General features: G+C 38.4%; 1 protein-coding gene across 5 annotated transcripts in view; it reads left to right on the forward strand.

Annotated features, from left to right (window-relative positions):
- Positions 1-15,964, forward strand: part of RCAN2 (regulator of calcineurin 2) — a 247,656-nt gene that overhangs the window by 38,488 nt on the left and 193,204 nt on the right. For all 5 annotated transcript variants that reach the window (XM_019734719.3, XM_019734722.3, XM_019734717.3 and 2 more), the window contains one exon: positions 4,256-4,482. In XM_019734719.3, coding sequence (XP_019590278.1) covers positions 4,258-4,482 — 225 coding nt within the window. In that variant the 5' untranslated portion in view covers positions 4,256-4,257. The remainder of the gene's footprint in view (positions 1-4,255; positions 4,483-15,964) is intronic.

The raw sequence follows: 15,964 nt of genomic DNA on the forward strand, positions 1-15,964 counted from the left end.
GCATCTCTACTTGTTTCTCATTTTAATGATATGAGTCTAACATGTATGGACATTCACTGGAAGTGTGAAATTTGTTTATACACTTGACGATAATAGATGGCAACCACCTCTGTCGTGCCAGGTTCCTCTACTACTGACTGTTTCTTGACAAGCCTATATACAGTAGTAAGTAGCTTTAATTCAAATATTATTTTGGAGGCTTCAAAAGATGTTCACTTGCTGTATTTCGTTTGAGGGTCACAATAGACAAGGCCACAGTGTTTCTCCGTTTTGCTGTCAAGAAAACCACAGCCCAGAAGGCACGCAATTTATAGGACTAGAACCCAAGTATGCCCCTGGGGCTCTTTCCGGTATTTCATAAAGATGTCTCTTCCCTGCCTTTAAAAAAGTTTTGAGATTCTCCCAGGGGAGGCTTTATATGTAAAAACAACAGAATAACGGGTAAATAAATATGACCTATCCATACACTGGGTTACTGTGTGGCTATTAAAATGAGTATTTTCAAAGAATATATAATGATGCAGGCAACTGCTCTTGATTATATCAATGTCTTAAGAATGAAGTGGGAAACTAAACAGCAGGATCTCAATTTTGTTTAAAAAATGATACGTGTGAAAAAAAGTACTGGAACTAAACATGCCAAAATATTAGCAGAGTTTTCTTTGTATAGTAGGATTATGGTTTACTTTTATTTTTCTTGTTTTATACTTTTCTGATTTTCCCAGTTTTTTTCTTAAGTGAACTCGTATACTCAAAAAACAAATGTTATTTTAATTATACGCCACAGATTTTTTTTTTCAGTGTTAGCTAGAGGAATCCTCTGAGTACTTGCTATCTTTGATTTATAAAATTACACAAATTAAACCTTTAATTGAAATGAGTGGGTGTTTTCATTATTAGTGTATAAATTTGAAATAGTGTATTATTTAAAAAATAGCATAATATTAGTGTTTATATTTTAAGTTGGTCATTATAACTCATTTGCTTGTCTGTTAGTTCCAAAAGTGACTCCTTTTTACACAATTCATTAATTCAGTCATGATTTTGAGGGTTTTCTATATGTACCAGCCTGGTGAAGACAGCTCAGTCTCAGCTGTTAAGAAATACGCATCTGGTTTGTGATATAAACCAGGAAAACAGTGAAGAATGATCTGTGCGGGACACTCAGGGAGTGTGAAGGAAGGATGCCTGCCACCTCATGGGCTCTGGGGAGGTTGGCAAATCTTCCCAGGGGAGTTGCTTTTTGAGCTGAAGTAAGCTCTTCTCTCTTGGATGACCAACTTCAAATTTAGAAATAAAGACAATACATGTAAAACTTCTTATGCTATGAGGCAATTTTGCCTCAAAGGTATTTTACAACAGTTAAGAGTTTGAAATTAATTTAAAGAGATAAATTAATAATTTGGGGCTGTAGGACGTTTATATTTCGTTATTAGGGAGATTTTTTTTAATCTTCAGAGTTTCCCTTTCTGTACATTTGGGTTTACTAAAGGTTAGTGGTAATACCAAAGCGTAAATAGTTTTGCTCTGAGATTATCATAATGATGTCTTTTTATAGTATTTCATATTGTATATCCTTTTATGTAGTGGCTAATACTGGTTTGGTTCACTTCTTTCATTCCTGTTTCATTCCTCTACTTCTTCCTACTCTGCTGAGGGAAGCAGAATAGATGTTTTGTTCCTGTTTTACAAGGATAAACTGAGTCATAGAATGATCAGTTGACATTTCCAAATTATGAGGTGAGTCAGTAATGGAACTGGAAAGAGAAATCAGGTTTCCTTTTGTTCAAATCTCTGAATTCTAAAATATTTCTCCATAGAAGTAGAATAGGTTGTTTGCCAGAAATGCATTCACTTTATAAATCTTTACTGAAAGTAATGAGCTTAAAATAAAGTCTCAAGAAGATAATTGTACTGTTACAGTTTAGAACAGAAGTTAAGGCCATTTGAGCAGATTAAAATGAGTCCGAGTGAAGCTTATTATTTGGTTTGTTTAATTAATTTGTTCAGCAATAGATTTTAATTCCTTTTGGAAAAAGAATAATTGAAGCATTCTCAGATCCATTTGAGAACATGTTGAGATCCATTTTGAGTAATTTAGAAATTTTTAAATAAGAGGGACAGGATTGAGAATAAAATCAGAATTGACATTTAATATTTATATTTCATGCTACTGTATGATTATGACTTCTTTATCAAAAGGTTTTCCTATAATCCATTAATTAAAATAATAGTATTTTAATGCTTTTAATAATTATTTTTACTATTAAAATAATTAGTACTGTAATAACAATTAATGTTGGCTATTATGCATGTTACACTAAACTATCTGAAGGAACATTATAATTGAATATGAAGGAAAATAAGTATATATAAGGAGTTCATTGAAGTTTTTCCTTCTAATTAAAAATATTCATATATTTTGGATTAATCATAGAATAAAACAAAGCTTAAAATGTGTACCATATTTTTATTTAAAATAAATATATTGTTGATTCCAATACAGAAAATGTTGTATTAATTGGAGTTTTAAGAACTTTAGATACAGGAATGATTCTATGATATTTTATGTAAGATAAGATTTTTATTTACCAGAATTATAGTGATCTGACTTTAGAGATATTACCTCTGTTTCTTTACTTTTTGGCTTCTGTCCCAGCCAGGCCTATGACTTTATATGTAATGTATTATTTATATTGTCATCAAATACTGCTTATCAAGATCCCATTTGGGTTTTGTTTCCAGGAAAAATAAAAACAAAAAACATAACCTCATCACTATGATACATTCAGAGTTCAAGAGAGAAATAAGCAGAAACTTATATTTGTCTGGGGATCCAGACTTTGTGTTTAACTTCATGGTGTTCTGTGGACCCACCTTTCTGTTCTTTACTCTGAGGTATTATGGGGCTGGGATTGGGGAAAATGGAGTTTACTGAAGATGATCCAGTAGCCGTGTCATAACTGTCAGACCATCTTACCTGTATATCCACGGGCAAGGTATTTGACCTTCCGAGCCTCTAATTATTGAGGTTTGAAGATGATAATAATATGATAGGCAAGGGGACAGATATAAAATAAAAATGTAGATACTGTCCTTGAAGTATGTGGGGAGACAGACAAAACCTACTAAATTATGTACCAGTATCAAAAAATGGAAAAACTCCCCAATTGGTTATAGTTGGATAGAATTTTGAATGCAAGAGGTGAGGAAATAATAGAACGATGGAACACAGCTAGACGAGATTCATACTGGAAAGCTTCATGGTGGAGTCGGTGACGGAGGGGAATCTATGTACCGTGGGTCAGCCAAGATAGTACAGACTTTGCAAGATACAGGGTTCACAAATTGCTTCGAGTAATGATCCCATGCAGAAGAAGGTATATGTGTGTGTGTGAGTGTGTGTGTGTGTGTCCTCATTATGGGTAGACTATGAACTAGTAGAGTTATCATAATCAGGATTCAGGTATTAATGAAGCAGACTATCCTTCCTTAAATATAGACTTGCACTAATTTTGTTCTGCTTCATTTCTGTGGTATAGGAGAGTGAGATCTGGTGCCAAACTCCCTGGGTTTAATTCCTAGTCCTGCCACTTTGACCTTGACCTTGTAAAGTTACTTACTTGCTTTGTCTCTAAGTTTTTCTGTCTGTAAAATGGAGATAATATTGGTACCAATCTCATAGACTATTATAGAGATTAAAGAGGTTAGTTAACGCATGTACATCATTTAGAACAGTTCCTGGAACTCAGTAAATGATAGGCATTGGTGGTGGTGGTGGTGGTGGTGGTGGTGGTGGTGGTGATGGTGGTGGTGATGGTATTATAAAATTCACCGTGTAATTTATCAAAGCACTTTCCCACATGCATTTTTGTTTGAGTCCATTTGATTCTTTTAAGGAAGCAAAGGCTTAGAGAACTTATACAACTTTCCCAGGTTGCAAGTCTAGTAAACTCTGGGCAGCTTAGGCTGGAGCCCATGGCCTCCAAATTCGAGCCTGGTTAAGTGGGTTTTTTTTTTTTTACCATAACACTGACTAGATTCTTGCCCATAAGCAGAACTGGATGGGAAATTGTGTCTCAGAGATCAAGGGGTTAATGTGAACTTGCTGGGTCTTCCTCCTCCTAATAGCTCCTGCTTCTTTTCCTAATTATACTTCCCTGCTGTGCTCCAGACACTCCAGAACTACAACCTTAACACCAAGTTTTAAGGACTCGAGTTCTACTCTAACACATGTCCATCTTTGCATCCTCAGGAATGAGGGGAGAATCTTACTTCATTGGAATGAGGAGGCCTGGGCAGCGAGGGTACATCCCAGAAGATGGAGGACTTTTCTTGCTGTGCTGCATAGACAGAGACTGGGCTGTAACTCAGTGTTTCGCAGAGGAAGCCTTTCAAGCAATCACTGATTTCAACGACCTCCCCAACTCGTTGTTTGCATGCAACGTTCACCAGTCAGTGTTTGAAGGAGAAGAGAGCAAGGTAATAAGACTTTCTTACACCTGAAACACGGGGGGCTGTGGCATTCTCCCAAAATATTTCTGTGGCTCGTTTGTGGTTGTTGTTTTGAAGTGTTTGAAAATGTTTTAGCTAGCTTTATTCTTTGTATGCAGAAGAGGAGGAGAAAAGCCTGTTCTATTATCAACCAACTTTGGAGGTACTCATGACAAGGTTATAGACGAGACTGTGTTGAATCAAATCTTGTCCTCTGTGACTCAAAACAAGTAGTGGGAATAGTGATTGCAGGAGATATGCCTTGGGCTAGGAAGCAGACATCACTTAAAAAAAGAAAATTCTCCTATTTTGCCAAAAACATAATTTGCTTTTCTCAAAACAATATAAGCTCTCTCATCCCTATCCCTCCTGCAGTTTGATGAGTATTCTAAAAATGGCTCTAATCTAAGTACAGTTGTTAGAAAGGTAAGTTGGTTAGCCCTCTGACACTTGCTTTGCTCACTGATGCCACAGTGGGTGGAATTGTTCTATGTGTGTTATAAGAATTTGAATGAAAGTGGTTAACTTTTTTTTTTAAATTATTGGAGAATGAGGTTGTCTATGTATGAGTATTTTTCCAGAAAGTGAAACTTCCAATTTTAAGAGACCAATTTGATTTTGTGTTAAGTATTCCTGGAAATCAGAGTAAATATTCAATTTGGAGAGCTTTCATTTCAGATTCCTCTGACCTTTTAAGTGGAGTGTCTAAATAGATCAAACCTTCTTTAGTGGACATGGATTTGTAGTTGTAAATATCCATGCTATGTTGTAAAACATGGCCAACATTTTTTTAGGAAGGGCCTTTTTCCTGAAACTAAAATACGTGACTCTGGGTGAGATGTAAGAGTAGGATTTTTGATTGCTGCTTCACAAACTTGGGCTGTTTTTACCGGTTGCTGAAGTCCTAACTCTATTGGCTGAAAACGATTGCTGGAAATATATATATATATATATATATATATTTTTTTTTTTTTGGTGGGGGGGAGTGGTAGTTTATTGGTTTTGTAAGCAATTCTGATAGCCCAGAGGATTAGGAATTATTTCAAACCACTTAAAGATAGTTTTATAATGATATTATTTTAGAGTTGAACAGTTGAAACAAAAATGGGCTAAAAATAGCTTGAAATCCAAGGATTTATATGTGATTAGAACCTCCAATGCTGCAATCACTTGACTACTTGAAGTAAGAAAATAGCAAATAGCCTATCTGACAGAAACTGAGAATTTTGCTCTTGGATTATAATCAGATTATAACCCAGTTTATAATTTACTCAGAGCAAGTAATTTCCCCTGAAGTATATCTACTTTCATTAACTATGAAACAAGGTTCCTTTTTTCCTCATTTTTATCATCTATTTATCTAAATATCAAGAATTAAAAGGATTTTCCTTGGAGGTTTAATGAGGATTTTGATTCTTTCCTGATTAAGTATTTCCCAGTACATTAAAACAAAAGACCTAGGAAGGAGCTAATCTCATTCAGGAATGCTGCTTAAGAATGGCTGATCAGCTGAACTAGAACTGGTTATATAGAAAGACAGGTTTGGGGAGTGTTCATGGGAATTTGCCCAAATCAATTTTGATATTCTGATCTGTGGTTGAATGACGACTTATAATATATTCTCATTTAATTTGAATACAAAGTTGGTACATTGCATCTTGACAAATAGTATTTGGTTTTCAAAGGAGTTTGATAAACTATTGAGGTGAAATCAACAAGATGTATGTAGTTCACTGGAACCAGGTTCAAATTATTTGGATCATATTTTTAACCAAGGAGGTGAATTTTGTAATTAGCCAGTGTCCACATAATTAAACTTACTAAATCAGATCGAAAGTCTTCCTCTTTGGTGTAATTTTGTAGCCCCTGTATGTGGAGAGTCTCTAGGATATCAAATAATCTGATGTAGATTCTGTTTAGATTTAATTATATGTACATGATTCAAGGGTGACAAAGCAAGATCCTCAGATACCAAACGAGTTGACAATAGCCAGAAAGCATGATCATTGGAACTCTAGAAAAAGGGTTTAGGGACGCTCATGGCTCCTCATTTTCACTGCTGTATGTTTCTCTTCAAGTTCCAGTCCTTTACATTCTTCTCTTTACCTCCACTTTTTTTCACTATCTTAATGAAACTCATTGTCTTATATACTTTCTCTCAGGACAGTCTTATCACAATGTTCCAAGTTCATAAATCTGAACCATGAAGTATGGTGATTGTTATCTTTCCCCAAGGGTGGATATTAGGGGCATTGTGCTAAATTGGTAAGGAGATATTTTTAGGCGGAGGTGGGGGGGGGGTAGGAAGCAAGAAGTCTTTTTTGCACGTGTATTTATTTGCCTATGGGCAAGGCTGACCATGGTGATTGTCTAAAATACCGGGGGTGCCAAAAAATCTATACACATTTTAAGAAAGGAAAAAACTATTACAATTGTAATAATATATACCGATAACAAAAGAGGAATGAATACAAGTCATGTGTATGCATGTTTTTGGCACCCTCTTTATTTGGCTTTGAGAAGATGCTGTCAGCAGCCTGGAATTATATCAGAGAGATAAGGCATCAGAAATGATGCTCAGTGTTCATTTCAGAAGTCCAAGTGGGCAGGTGGTAATATATGCAGCTTGTTTTGGCAGAGTCCTTTCTTTTTTGGCACAACCTACTTTTTACTTTCAGTTCATTGTTTCTTGATATTGGTGGGCTACAGTTCAACTTGTTGCTTATAATTATTATAAAGCATACATTTGAAGTTCCTTAACAAGATAGGAATTAAAGCTTTTGATTCTATCATGAATGGGTATTGCATTGCTATCTTCTCTATTTTCCTGCCTGTCTGAGACACTGTTCCAAGCCCTTTTCCTTTTTGAGGTAATTCGGAAGGTACTAATTGGATTCCCCTTAATATAGGTTACGCCACAGGATATGATCTTCTGGTTATGTTTGTTTCTGTTTATCAAAATGATACATATTCTAATATGCTCATTTCTGCTACCCTATTTCAGTTCTAAGTTCTGACACCCAAAGAACATTAAAAAAAAACAGCTTTGTGAGGGCCATGATGTTTTCTGTTAGGCAGAATTCTGTGAGACTGTGTTTTGATCTGATGCTCTTGCCAGGAGTGAGCACATACTTCAGTGTGGCTTGTTGGGGTCCAGATGGTTGAGATTTGTTTATAGAACACAAAGGAGAACCAGAGCCATAGGAAATTAGCATCTGAAACCAATAAATGCAGATTGCTGTTTGTGTGCTACAGCTTGAAGCATAAATATTTTTGTATGAAACACATTAAGAGGTAGGATGTTTACATCATGCAACACCTAAAAGTTACTAGGGTTCATTTTCCCCTTGGCATGCTCCCTTGGGTTTGCCTTTTTGCATCCAGCTGGGCTGCAAAAGTCACGTTGAGAAAAGTGAGGCTGGAGGGGCGTCCTGTGGGCTGCCCTCTGTCTGTGCTGAAGGTAGGCAAGGGTCTGCTCGATGGAACTTCGGCACTCATTGAGAGCTAAAGGAGAACAGTGAAACAACCACCATGAAACACACAGTTAGCCAAATACAATTCAGTAAGGAGAAGCCTGAAAGGTGACTTTATAATGGCCTCCAAAAATATGAATTCGTTAATCATAATCATCATCATCATCATAATAATAATAATAATAACAGCAGCAGCAGGAGCAAACACGTGTTTGTGGCAAGGTGCCAGGTGCTTTATGGACATAAGCCCCTTTAGTCGCCATGGTAACCCTATGAGGGTTATGTCTGCCTGCCTCTCTAACTCCTGAGCACATGGCAGGGTTGTGTCCCCTGGACCCTTCTGGCTAGTTCTGCACAATGTGAAAGCAGAAGTGATCTGTGTCACTTCCAGGCCAAGCATTTCATGGTCAGTGTTTGACCCTGAAGAATGTTCTTTTCACTCTGCTAGGGCACCTGGCATTGTGCCAGGTAGTGCCTGCTCGGGCAGTTGGGTCATGGAGTGAAGACGAGGATAATACAGAGTCCCGACCAACCTATGATGAACATATAATGTGACAAGAGAAACAAAAGCCTTTGAAGCTTGAAGCCACTGGGCCTTCAGTGTTTGTTGTGACAGTGTACATTACTCCGTTTCTGTTGATTCAGTAAATACGATGATCTCCATTTTTCAGATGAGGACACTGAGGCCCAGAGAGGTTGCCCACGGTCTCACAGTTAGTAGTGGCGGGCAGGGATTCAAGCCTGGATGGCCAAGCTACGGAGTTTGTGCGCTTCAACATTGGGTAATAGTGTTTCCTGATGGGTAAATATTTATTGAAAACACGTATGATACTTGGCTCTGGGGATGCAGTGGTGAGCCAGATAGCATAAACTCATTGAATTTAAAGTCTACCAAGAGAAGACAACTCAAAATAAGCAAACAAATAAATAGAATAAATGCTCACAGTCACACTAAATCAAAAGGGCATTTAATAGATTTTCAACTATTATTCACTGCCTTATACACACAGAGACATACAAGGTTGGGCAATTAAGTTCATGAACGCATCCTAGAAAAAGTGCTACATACTTCATTGCTGAATATCACTATGGTCACCTTCGAAGTACTCCCCTTGGGAAGCTATGCACCAATGCCAGCACCTAGTCCACCCTTCAAAGCAATTTTGGAACTCTTTCTCTGGAATGGCCATCAGAGCTGTCATCGTATTATCCTTGATGTCCTGAATGTCATCAAAATGTCTTCCTTTCAATATTTCCTTTATTTTCGGTGAAGAAAGAAGTCATTGGGGGCCAGATCAGGTGAGTAGGGAGGGTGTTCCAATACAGTTATTTGTTTACTGGCTCAAAACTCCCTCACAGACAGTGCCGTGTGAGCTGCTGCATTGTCGTGATGCAGGAGCCATGAATTGTTGGCAAAAAGTTCAGGTCGTGTAACTTTTTCACGTAGCCTTTTCAGCACTTCCAAATAGTAAACTTGATGAACTGTCTGTCCAGTTGGTACAAATTCATAATGAATAATCCCTCTGATATCAAAAACGGTTAGCAACATCGTTGCAACAAGTTCACTAACTTAATTGTCAGACCTTGTACACATACACACATAAACACACAAAATGTCCACAAGGTTTTCTTGTTGTTTTTTATTAGTTTTTTTTTTTTTCCTTTTCTTTTCTTTCTTTTTCAGTAAGAGAGCATTTCTGCCAACCATTGAAAAACCTATGGTACCAGAATGAGCATAAGAGACCTAACTCTAGTGGGTCTCTTAGGCTTTGTGCTTCTCATAAATGTATCGTCTCCATACATTTTCAGTGGCTGGAGCGATTCTGATGTTCACAGATGTATATTTTTCAGTGCGGATGACCAACATATAACCCAGTTCTTTGAGAGCTCTGCTGAGGAAGCATTGATCTAGTCTCACACTGGAAGTGTCAGGAGGGCACCCTCAAAGATTTTCAAAGTTAAATCTGACGATTTGCGATTTTTACTGTATTCGCCATGTAAGATTGGCCTCCACTTTAGTTTTTAGGCAGATGTGCACTTTTTACCTTAACCACTGCTGGTCTACGGTCCCTTAGCAGCAGCGCTGAAAACTGAAAAGCTCTGAAAACCAAGACTTTCTTCATAACCCATTTTGAGACAAAATCTTACTTGACCTGATTCATTCAAAATCTAACCTGCACTGATGGGAAACTCCTCCTCGTGTGACCATTCATTCATCTCTCTGCAGAAATATTCCTGTCTTTTCCTGCAGGGGGGCAGCCCCAGACCTTGCTGGAGCCACTACCTGATATGACACATGTACCAGGTGACATTTCCACATCCCCAAATTTGGAATCCCAAATATATCAGGCTCCACGAGTTAGGTAGCAGGTTGTGGACCTGTAGAATATATGAAAATGTACCCTCACCCTATGTTCAGAAAGAAGAACGAATGCATCACCCAAATCTGGAAGGTCAACAGCATCAAGAAGAGGGGTTAAATATAGTGTCCCATAATGAGATGCTTGTGTCTATTGGAAATGAAGGACGTGTTGGAGCCCGGATGAGCCCTGGGCACGGGTTCTGCCTGTGTGGCCTTCCTGAGACAAACTCTGACAGTCTCTGAGTCTCCTCCTTTGAGTGTCTCCAGTTGAAAGCTTCTGGACTTGACCTGCTGTCACTGCCTGTGCTGCCCATCTCCTCACCTCCTTCCTGACTAATGGTCTAGTTTGGGTCCACAGGAGACACTCCTGCGCAATCAGGGAAACAGTTGACTGCTTCAGGCTCAGGTTTTTCTTCACCTCAGGGAGCATCTATTGTAAAACATTTTGCTTCTCTTCATTTGCATTGTTTTCTCCCCAGACTCTGATGTCCTTGAAGGAATGACATACAAAGTTTGTATTCTTCTTTTTTGTATGTCCAGCACCTTGCAGGGGGCCTGGCAAGACACACACTCGGTACTCATTCAAGACTGAATTGAACTTATACTTGAATGCTGACTAAATTAAGACACAGCAGCCTGAATTTGCAGGATTGGCTGATTAATTAGAGATAACAGCAAAAAGCAGAGCAAAAGACCTCTTGACAAATTTTAAGTCTAGTTCTTTATCCTCCATGCCTTGCTGACTCAACTGTGGAAAACAGGGCTAGAAATAAAGTTGGCTGTCCCTCAGCATGAACTTGCAAGTAAAAGAATGTAAAGCAGAGAGAACTCACGGGATCGACAGCAAGACTCAAGCTAAACATAAATACTTGGAGCCCAAATCACTCTTGTAGTGAAACTATGATGCTCATATAAATAAATCTGTTTTATGCCAATTTATAGTCACGTGGTGTTTAAATGCTTTAGAGACGACTGGCTTATTTAGGAAGCCAAATGAGTAAAACATTAGGAGTGTCTTAAGCCCAATCGTTTCCATGACTACTCTTAAAAGAAGAAAAGGGAGAGATAAGAAAAGAAAAGACATTAAGGAAAGCTGAAATCCAGTGCTTTGGAAAGCTTTAGGAAACATCACGGGGATGATTTAAAGCTGGTTGAAAAATTCATGCTGAGGATGTGTAGCAAAGGATGAACAAGCAGATAGTAACTTACTGTACTTTGTGTCACTGAATATATGTTGAAAAAAGTAAAAGTGAACTATTGTGAGCTGAGGGTGGGGAAACGATAACCAAACAAATTAAATGAATATTCAATATTCATTTTAAGTATTAAAGCAGTATTAAATCAGACACTAGATAGTCAGGAAAGACAGAGGCGTTTCACTGTATCTCTTGTGTTATTCATTCTTTATAGGTAGAAGTGACATTTACAGATTTGCTTGTGGTTTTACAGAATGTTTACATTGTAAAAAGACAGGGCATATTGTACTCAGTAAGTTAGTCCTGCTTTCTCTTTTCTCTGGACTATGAGTGGGAACCATAATTAGTCACTGCTAACCACTTGGGGACTCCTGCCAGATGAGAGGCCCAGCATGGGGCAGGTTTGAAAGCTGCTGGAGGACATTCCCTGGAACCTTAACCTTTCTTAAAGTGACAAAAATATTCCAGAGGCATATTTGGTGTCTTGCTTCTTCTCAGCACTGAGCGATCCCTGGGGTTCAAGAGCCTGACAAGCCACGCCACATGCCCCACTTAACTACCTGGAAATAATTGAGGCAGTGGAGAGAATTAAGCCCGATGCTTTGAGTTGAGAGTCTTTGGTTTCTGTGCCAAAGGGTGGGTAAGCATATATTTTTGATGGCACTTTGGGGGAAAAAAAATGCTGCCGTGTTCTAGTTAGTCTGGGATGATATGACAGAGGGGCATGGACCTTTTTCCCTTTTCGGAAAAATGAAAGGACTTGGAATCTACATGGTTTTCATCAGAGCTGCTGCTAGCCTATCGAGTGACTGCTGCCATGGACAGAAGCAGTCTTAGCGTATACTGCCTGGGGCAAGATAGGTGAATTTAAGAAAATCACGCCCTTTCCTCTGGGCTGAAGGGGTGGATAAAGCCCTGAGCAGCTGTGGGCGGCCTGACATGTGGAGGGCAGGCTGGATCTCATCCTCCACTCTCTTCCCAGGCTCAGAGCCCTTGAGACCAGCCCCAAAGAAACATCCGTCACAGTGGCCCCGGTCGTAATGAGATAATTGTCAGTGGTTTCAAATTTAAAAGGGTACATAAATTCAAGGATAACTATTGAGTTCCGTTGCCTTTCTTTTTTTTTTCAGAGGCAGTTTCAGAGATGGAACAGGGGAAGAATAAGCTTTATCATTGTTATTATTATTGTTATTAATTATCATTATTTGCTTTCATCAGCTGAAATGGCATAGGCTTCATTCACCCAGCCTTTTTTGACTTTTTTGATTTTGGTCTCAGTGTGGTGGCCCTGAAATTCTTGATGAACTCAGACAGAACCAGAGAAAAGTCAGCGAGTTTGGACATGAACTTTAAAACTCGCACCAGGTATCCTTCACAGCGGGGCTGACATTTCGCTCGGTGGGTGAGAGCAGTGTGATATAGATTATCTGAGCAGCAATTCCAGTAATGTCGTGTGCTATTTACTCTATGAGAGTAGGGTTATGAGCCTGCAGCTTATATTTCACGATGATCTCCTCACAGTTTTATGCATACAGTGTTGAACTATACACTCCTACCTTTTAAGCAGAAGGGATGTATAGAAACAGAACGTGTAGTTTAGTTTTTTACGTTTGATCAGTTTCTGGTAATATTTTGGTAATGGTATGCTTTGCTGGGAATGCTGTATTCTACAGCATAACCATCATTTTAAACACAAACATGTTGATCGCTATCAGTGTTTTGTGAGAGAGTTGCATTGATCATGACATAGCTGAGATTTTTTTATCAAACATGTTGAAATATCATACCTTGTACTTTGTTCAAAGCCTATCTATACTCTCTTCCACCCACCCCACCAAATGTAGCTATGATTAACTCCAGAAACGTACACTTATTGTGTATACAGAGAGTACAGTGCCTTATATGATGGTCTAGTCTTACATTTTAGCTGGATGATTATTTTGAGGGCAGTAGAGCAAGCACATCATTCTTTTGTGTATTGCAATGTCTAACACAGCTCTGCACATCACATGGGCACTTACAAGGCGACAGAAGAGCCCAGTGAAAGGGCTTTGGATTCAGAAGCGATAGGGTCCAAATCCTGCCTCAACTGCATACCAGTTATGTGATCCTGGCCAGCGTAACTTCTCTGAATCTCAGTTCCCACTTACATAAAATGGGGTTAGCCGTGCCTTCTTCCTGTGATTAAATGAGGTGAAATGAGGAGACAAGGTGGCACGATACTAGGTATTGGTAAACTTGGTTCCCTTCCTCATTCTTCATTCCCCTCCCCACCACCCAAGCCTGTGACTGTCTGTCTCTGGTTCAAGGAAGGAAGGAGCACTTCTACAAACATGTAGATTGCGATGGTACATGTGCTGTGGAAAGTGGAAGAGAGGCTTAATTTAGCCAGCTCTTTGTAGAATTCTACTAAAGTTGTAATTTTGTATCATAACGTTGGGTTTCAAGAAAGTTTAATTTTGGTCTTTGCCACCTGAAATTTGTCGTAGGATACATGTTGTTCACTGTTCCCCGCATAAGGTTCACGTGACACATTTCATTTAGACTATAGGGCCAAGAAAACTTTGTTCACCCAGGAAAACTGGTATTTTTTTCACTAGGAAAATTATGTAAGTTACACATTTCTCTTTTTGGCTTTTAGGAAGCTCAGATTAAAAATTGATACTCCATCGTAGCCACTCTCTTCATATTGGTCTTGATACTCTGTTTCTCTTATATTAACCTAATTATGTATAGGTGTAATGCAAGAAAAAATTCTGAATTATCTGATCAAACTTTGTTCTTATTTTTATGAGAACTTTAACAATCATCTTTCAATGCAGAAGGAGGCTGGCCAGGAGTCACGTAGGGTGTATTTTGCAGATGTTTTAAATTCCTCTATGAATAGAAAAAAAAAAAATCACCTAAATTAGTAGATTATATACTTTGAGAATAACATGCACAATTTTTTTTCTATAACTCACATTGTTTGGCAAATAGTTTTTAAACATCTTCAAGGCAAAAGTGTAAGTTGGCAATGACAATTAGCAGCGTCTTCCACAGCACAGGTGGGCTGCGTGTTTTTAGAAAAGCACCTGGTCACATAACTATACATTACGTTTGACTCTGAACTCTGATTGTTATTTTAATACTAATTGGTGAGAAAATGAACACATGTAAACCATTTGAGGATATGTGTATTGAAGTTTGTCCTTATAATAAATCAGTCTAATTTTGAAGTCTAAAGGCTTAGAGCCAAATTATTTCATGGAAAGGTGCTCTAGTTTCAATGCCTGATACTTGAGATTTTTATTCTTTCCCTCAAACAGATTATTTTCCTCCTTGGTATTGCGTTCTGTCCAGCTGCAAAACTTGGAACAGAAGTCGACTTAAAACTTATCACTGCAGATGAAGTTCAAGGCTTTGCAAGGAGCGTAGATGAGAAAATGAGTGAAGCTCTTCAAATAGCTTCTCTTGAAATTTTCAGAGAAATCCGTCTTTGGTGTCAGAACTTGGCACTGATAACTAGTTTTCATTAAATCTGCTTCCCACAGATAGTACTGCTGTAAATGTGGGAGCCAGGAGGATAGGGATATTGTCCCCATTGTCCTTTAGAAATAGGAAGAAAAAATGAGTACGATTGGTTTCCTAGCCATGCTTTAGACGTGCTTCCTGTTGACGGCTGGACTCTCAGCTCTAGTGGCTTGTCTTTCCCCTAAACAAACATCTCTGCGCCTTTCAAAGGGACCCCTCTTCTGGCATCAGTGATAGCACATTCTTTGCAATGTTTTGATCGGTGCAAAGCCTTTGTATTTAGGGCAGATTTGAAGTTGTAAAAATAGACAAGTCACTCAGAATCATGTATCGTGGTGATTCAGGTGGGTAACCGGCCCGAGTAAAATAATTTTTTATTTAAAAACAACATCGACTGATGCCATAATCAGAAAAAGCAACAATATAATAGGAATGATTTTCTTCTGGAGCTTGGGAACTGACTTTTGGGAATTCTAGAAATGCATGATGAAGGCATTGCTGCAACACGATCACCTTTTTTGAAAAAAAAAAGAAACGGTCATTCGTACGTGTAATATGTACATGTGCATATTAAATATGATTCAGAATTTTTTTTTATTATACCTGCACCCAACCCTGACTCTCAGACCCCTGTCTCTTGCTTTGTTCATTTCTGAACAGAGCAGGCTTTAAGAACAAATGGATTGACTCTGCGTTCTGAGGAACTTCCTGTCCCTAAGTACCTCCTACAGTGGTCTAGAGTCTTTTGAAATGGAAAGGCTATTTTCTGATCAAGAATTCTCTTTTTAATGAACATACCTCCAGGAGATGTTATATCCTAAAATATACTTAAAATATATCCTACGATATTCTAAGCTATATGATCTGCATACCCAGGGAAGGGCAGTGACTCACAAACATGCTAGCAAGGGGGGAGAGTACTGCAT

This window comes from Rhinolophus sinicus, chromosome 2 (genome assembly GCF_057876585.1).
Source record: "Rhinolophus sinicus isolate RSI-liver-muscle chromosome 2, RSI-T2T, whole genome shotgun sequence".
Lineage (NCBI taxonomy): Eukaryota > Metazoa > Chordata > Mammalia > Chiroptera > Rhinolophidae > Rhinolophus > Rhinolophus sinicus.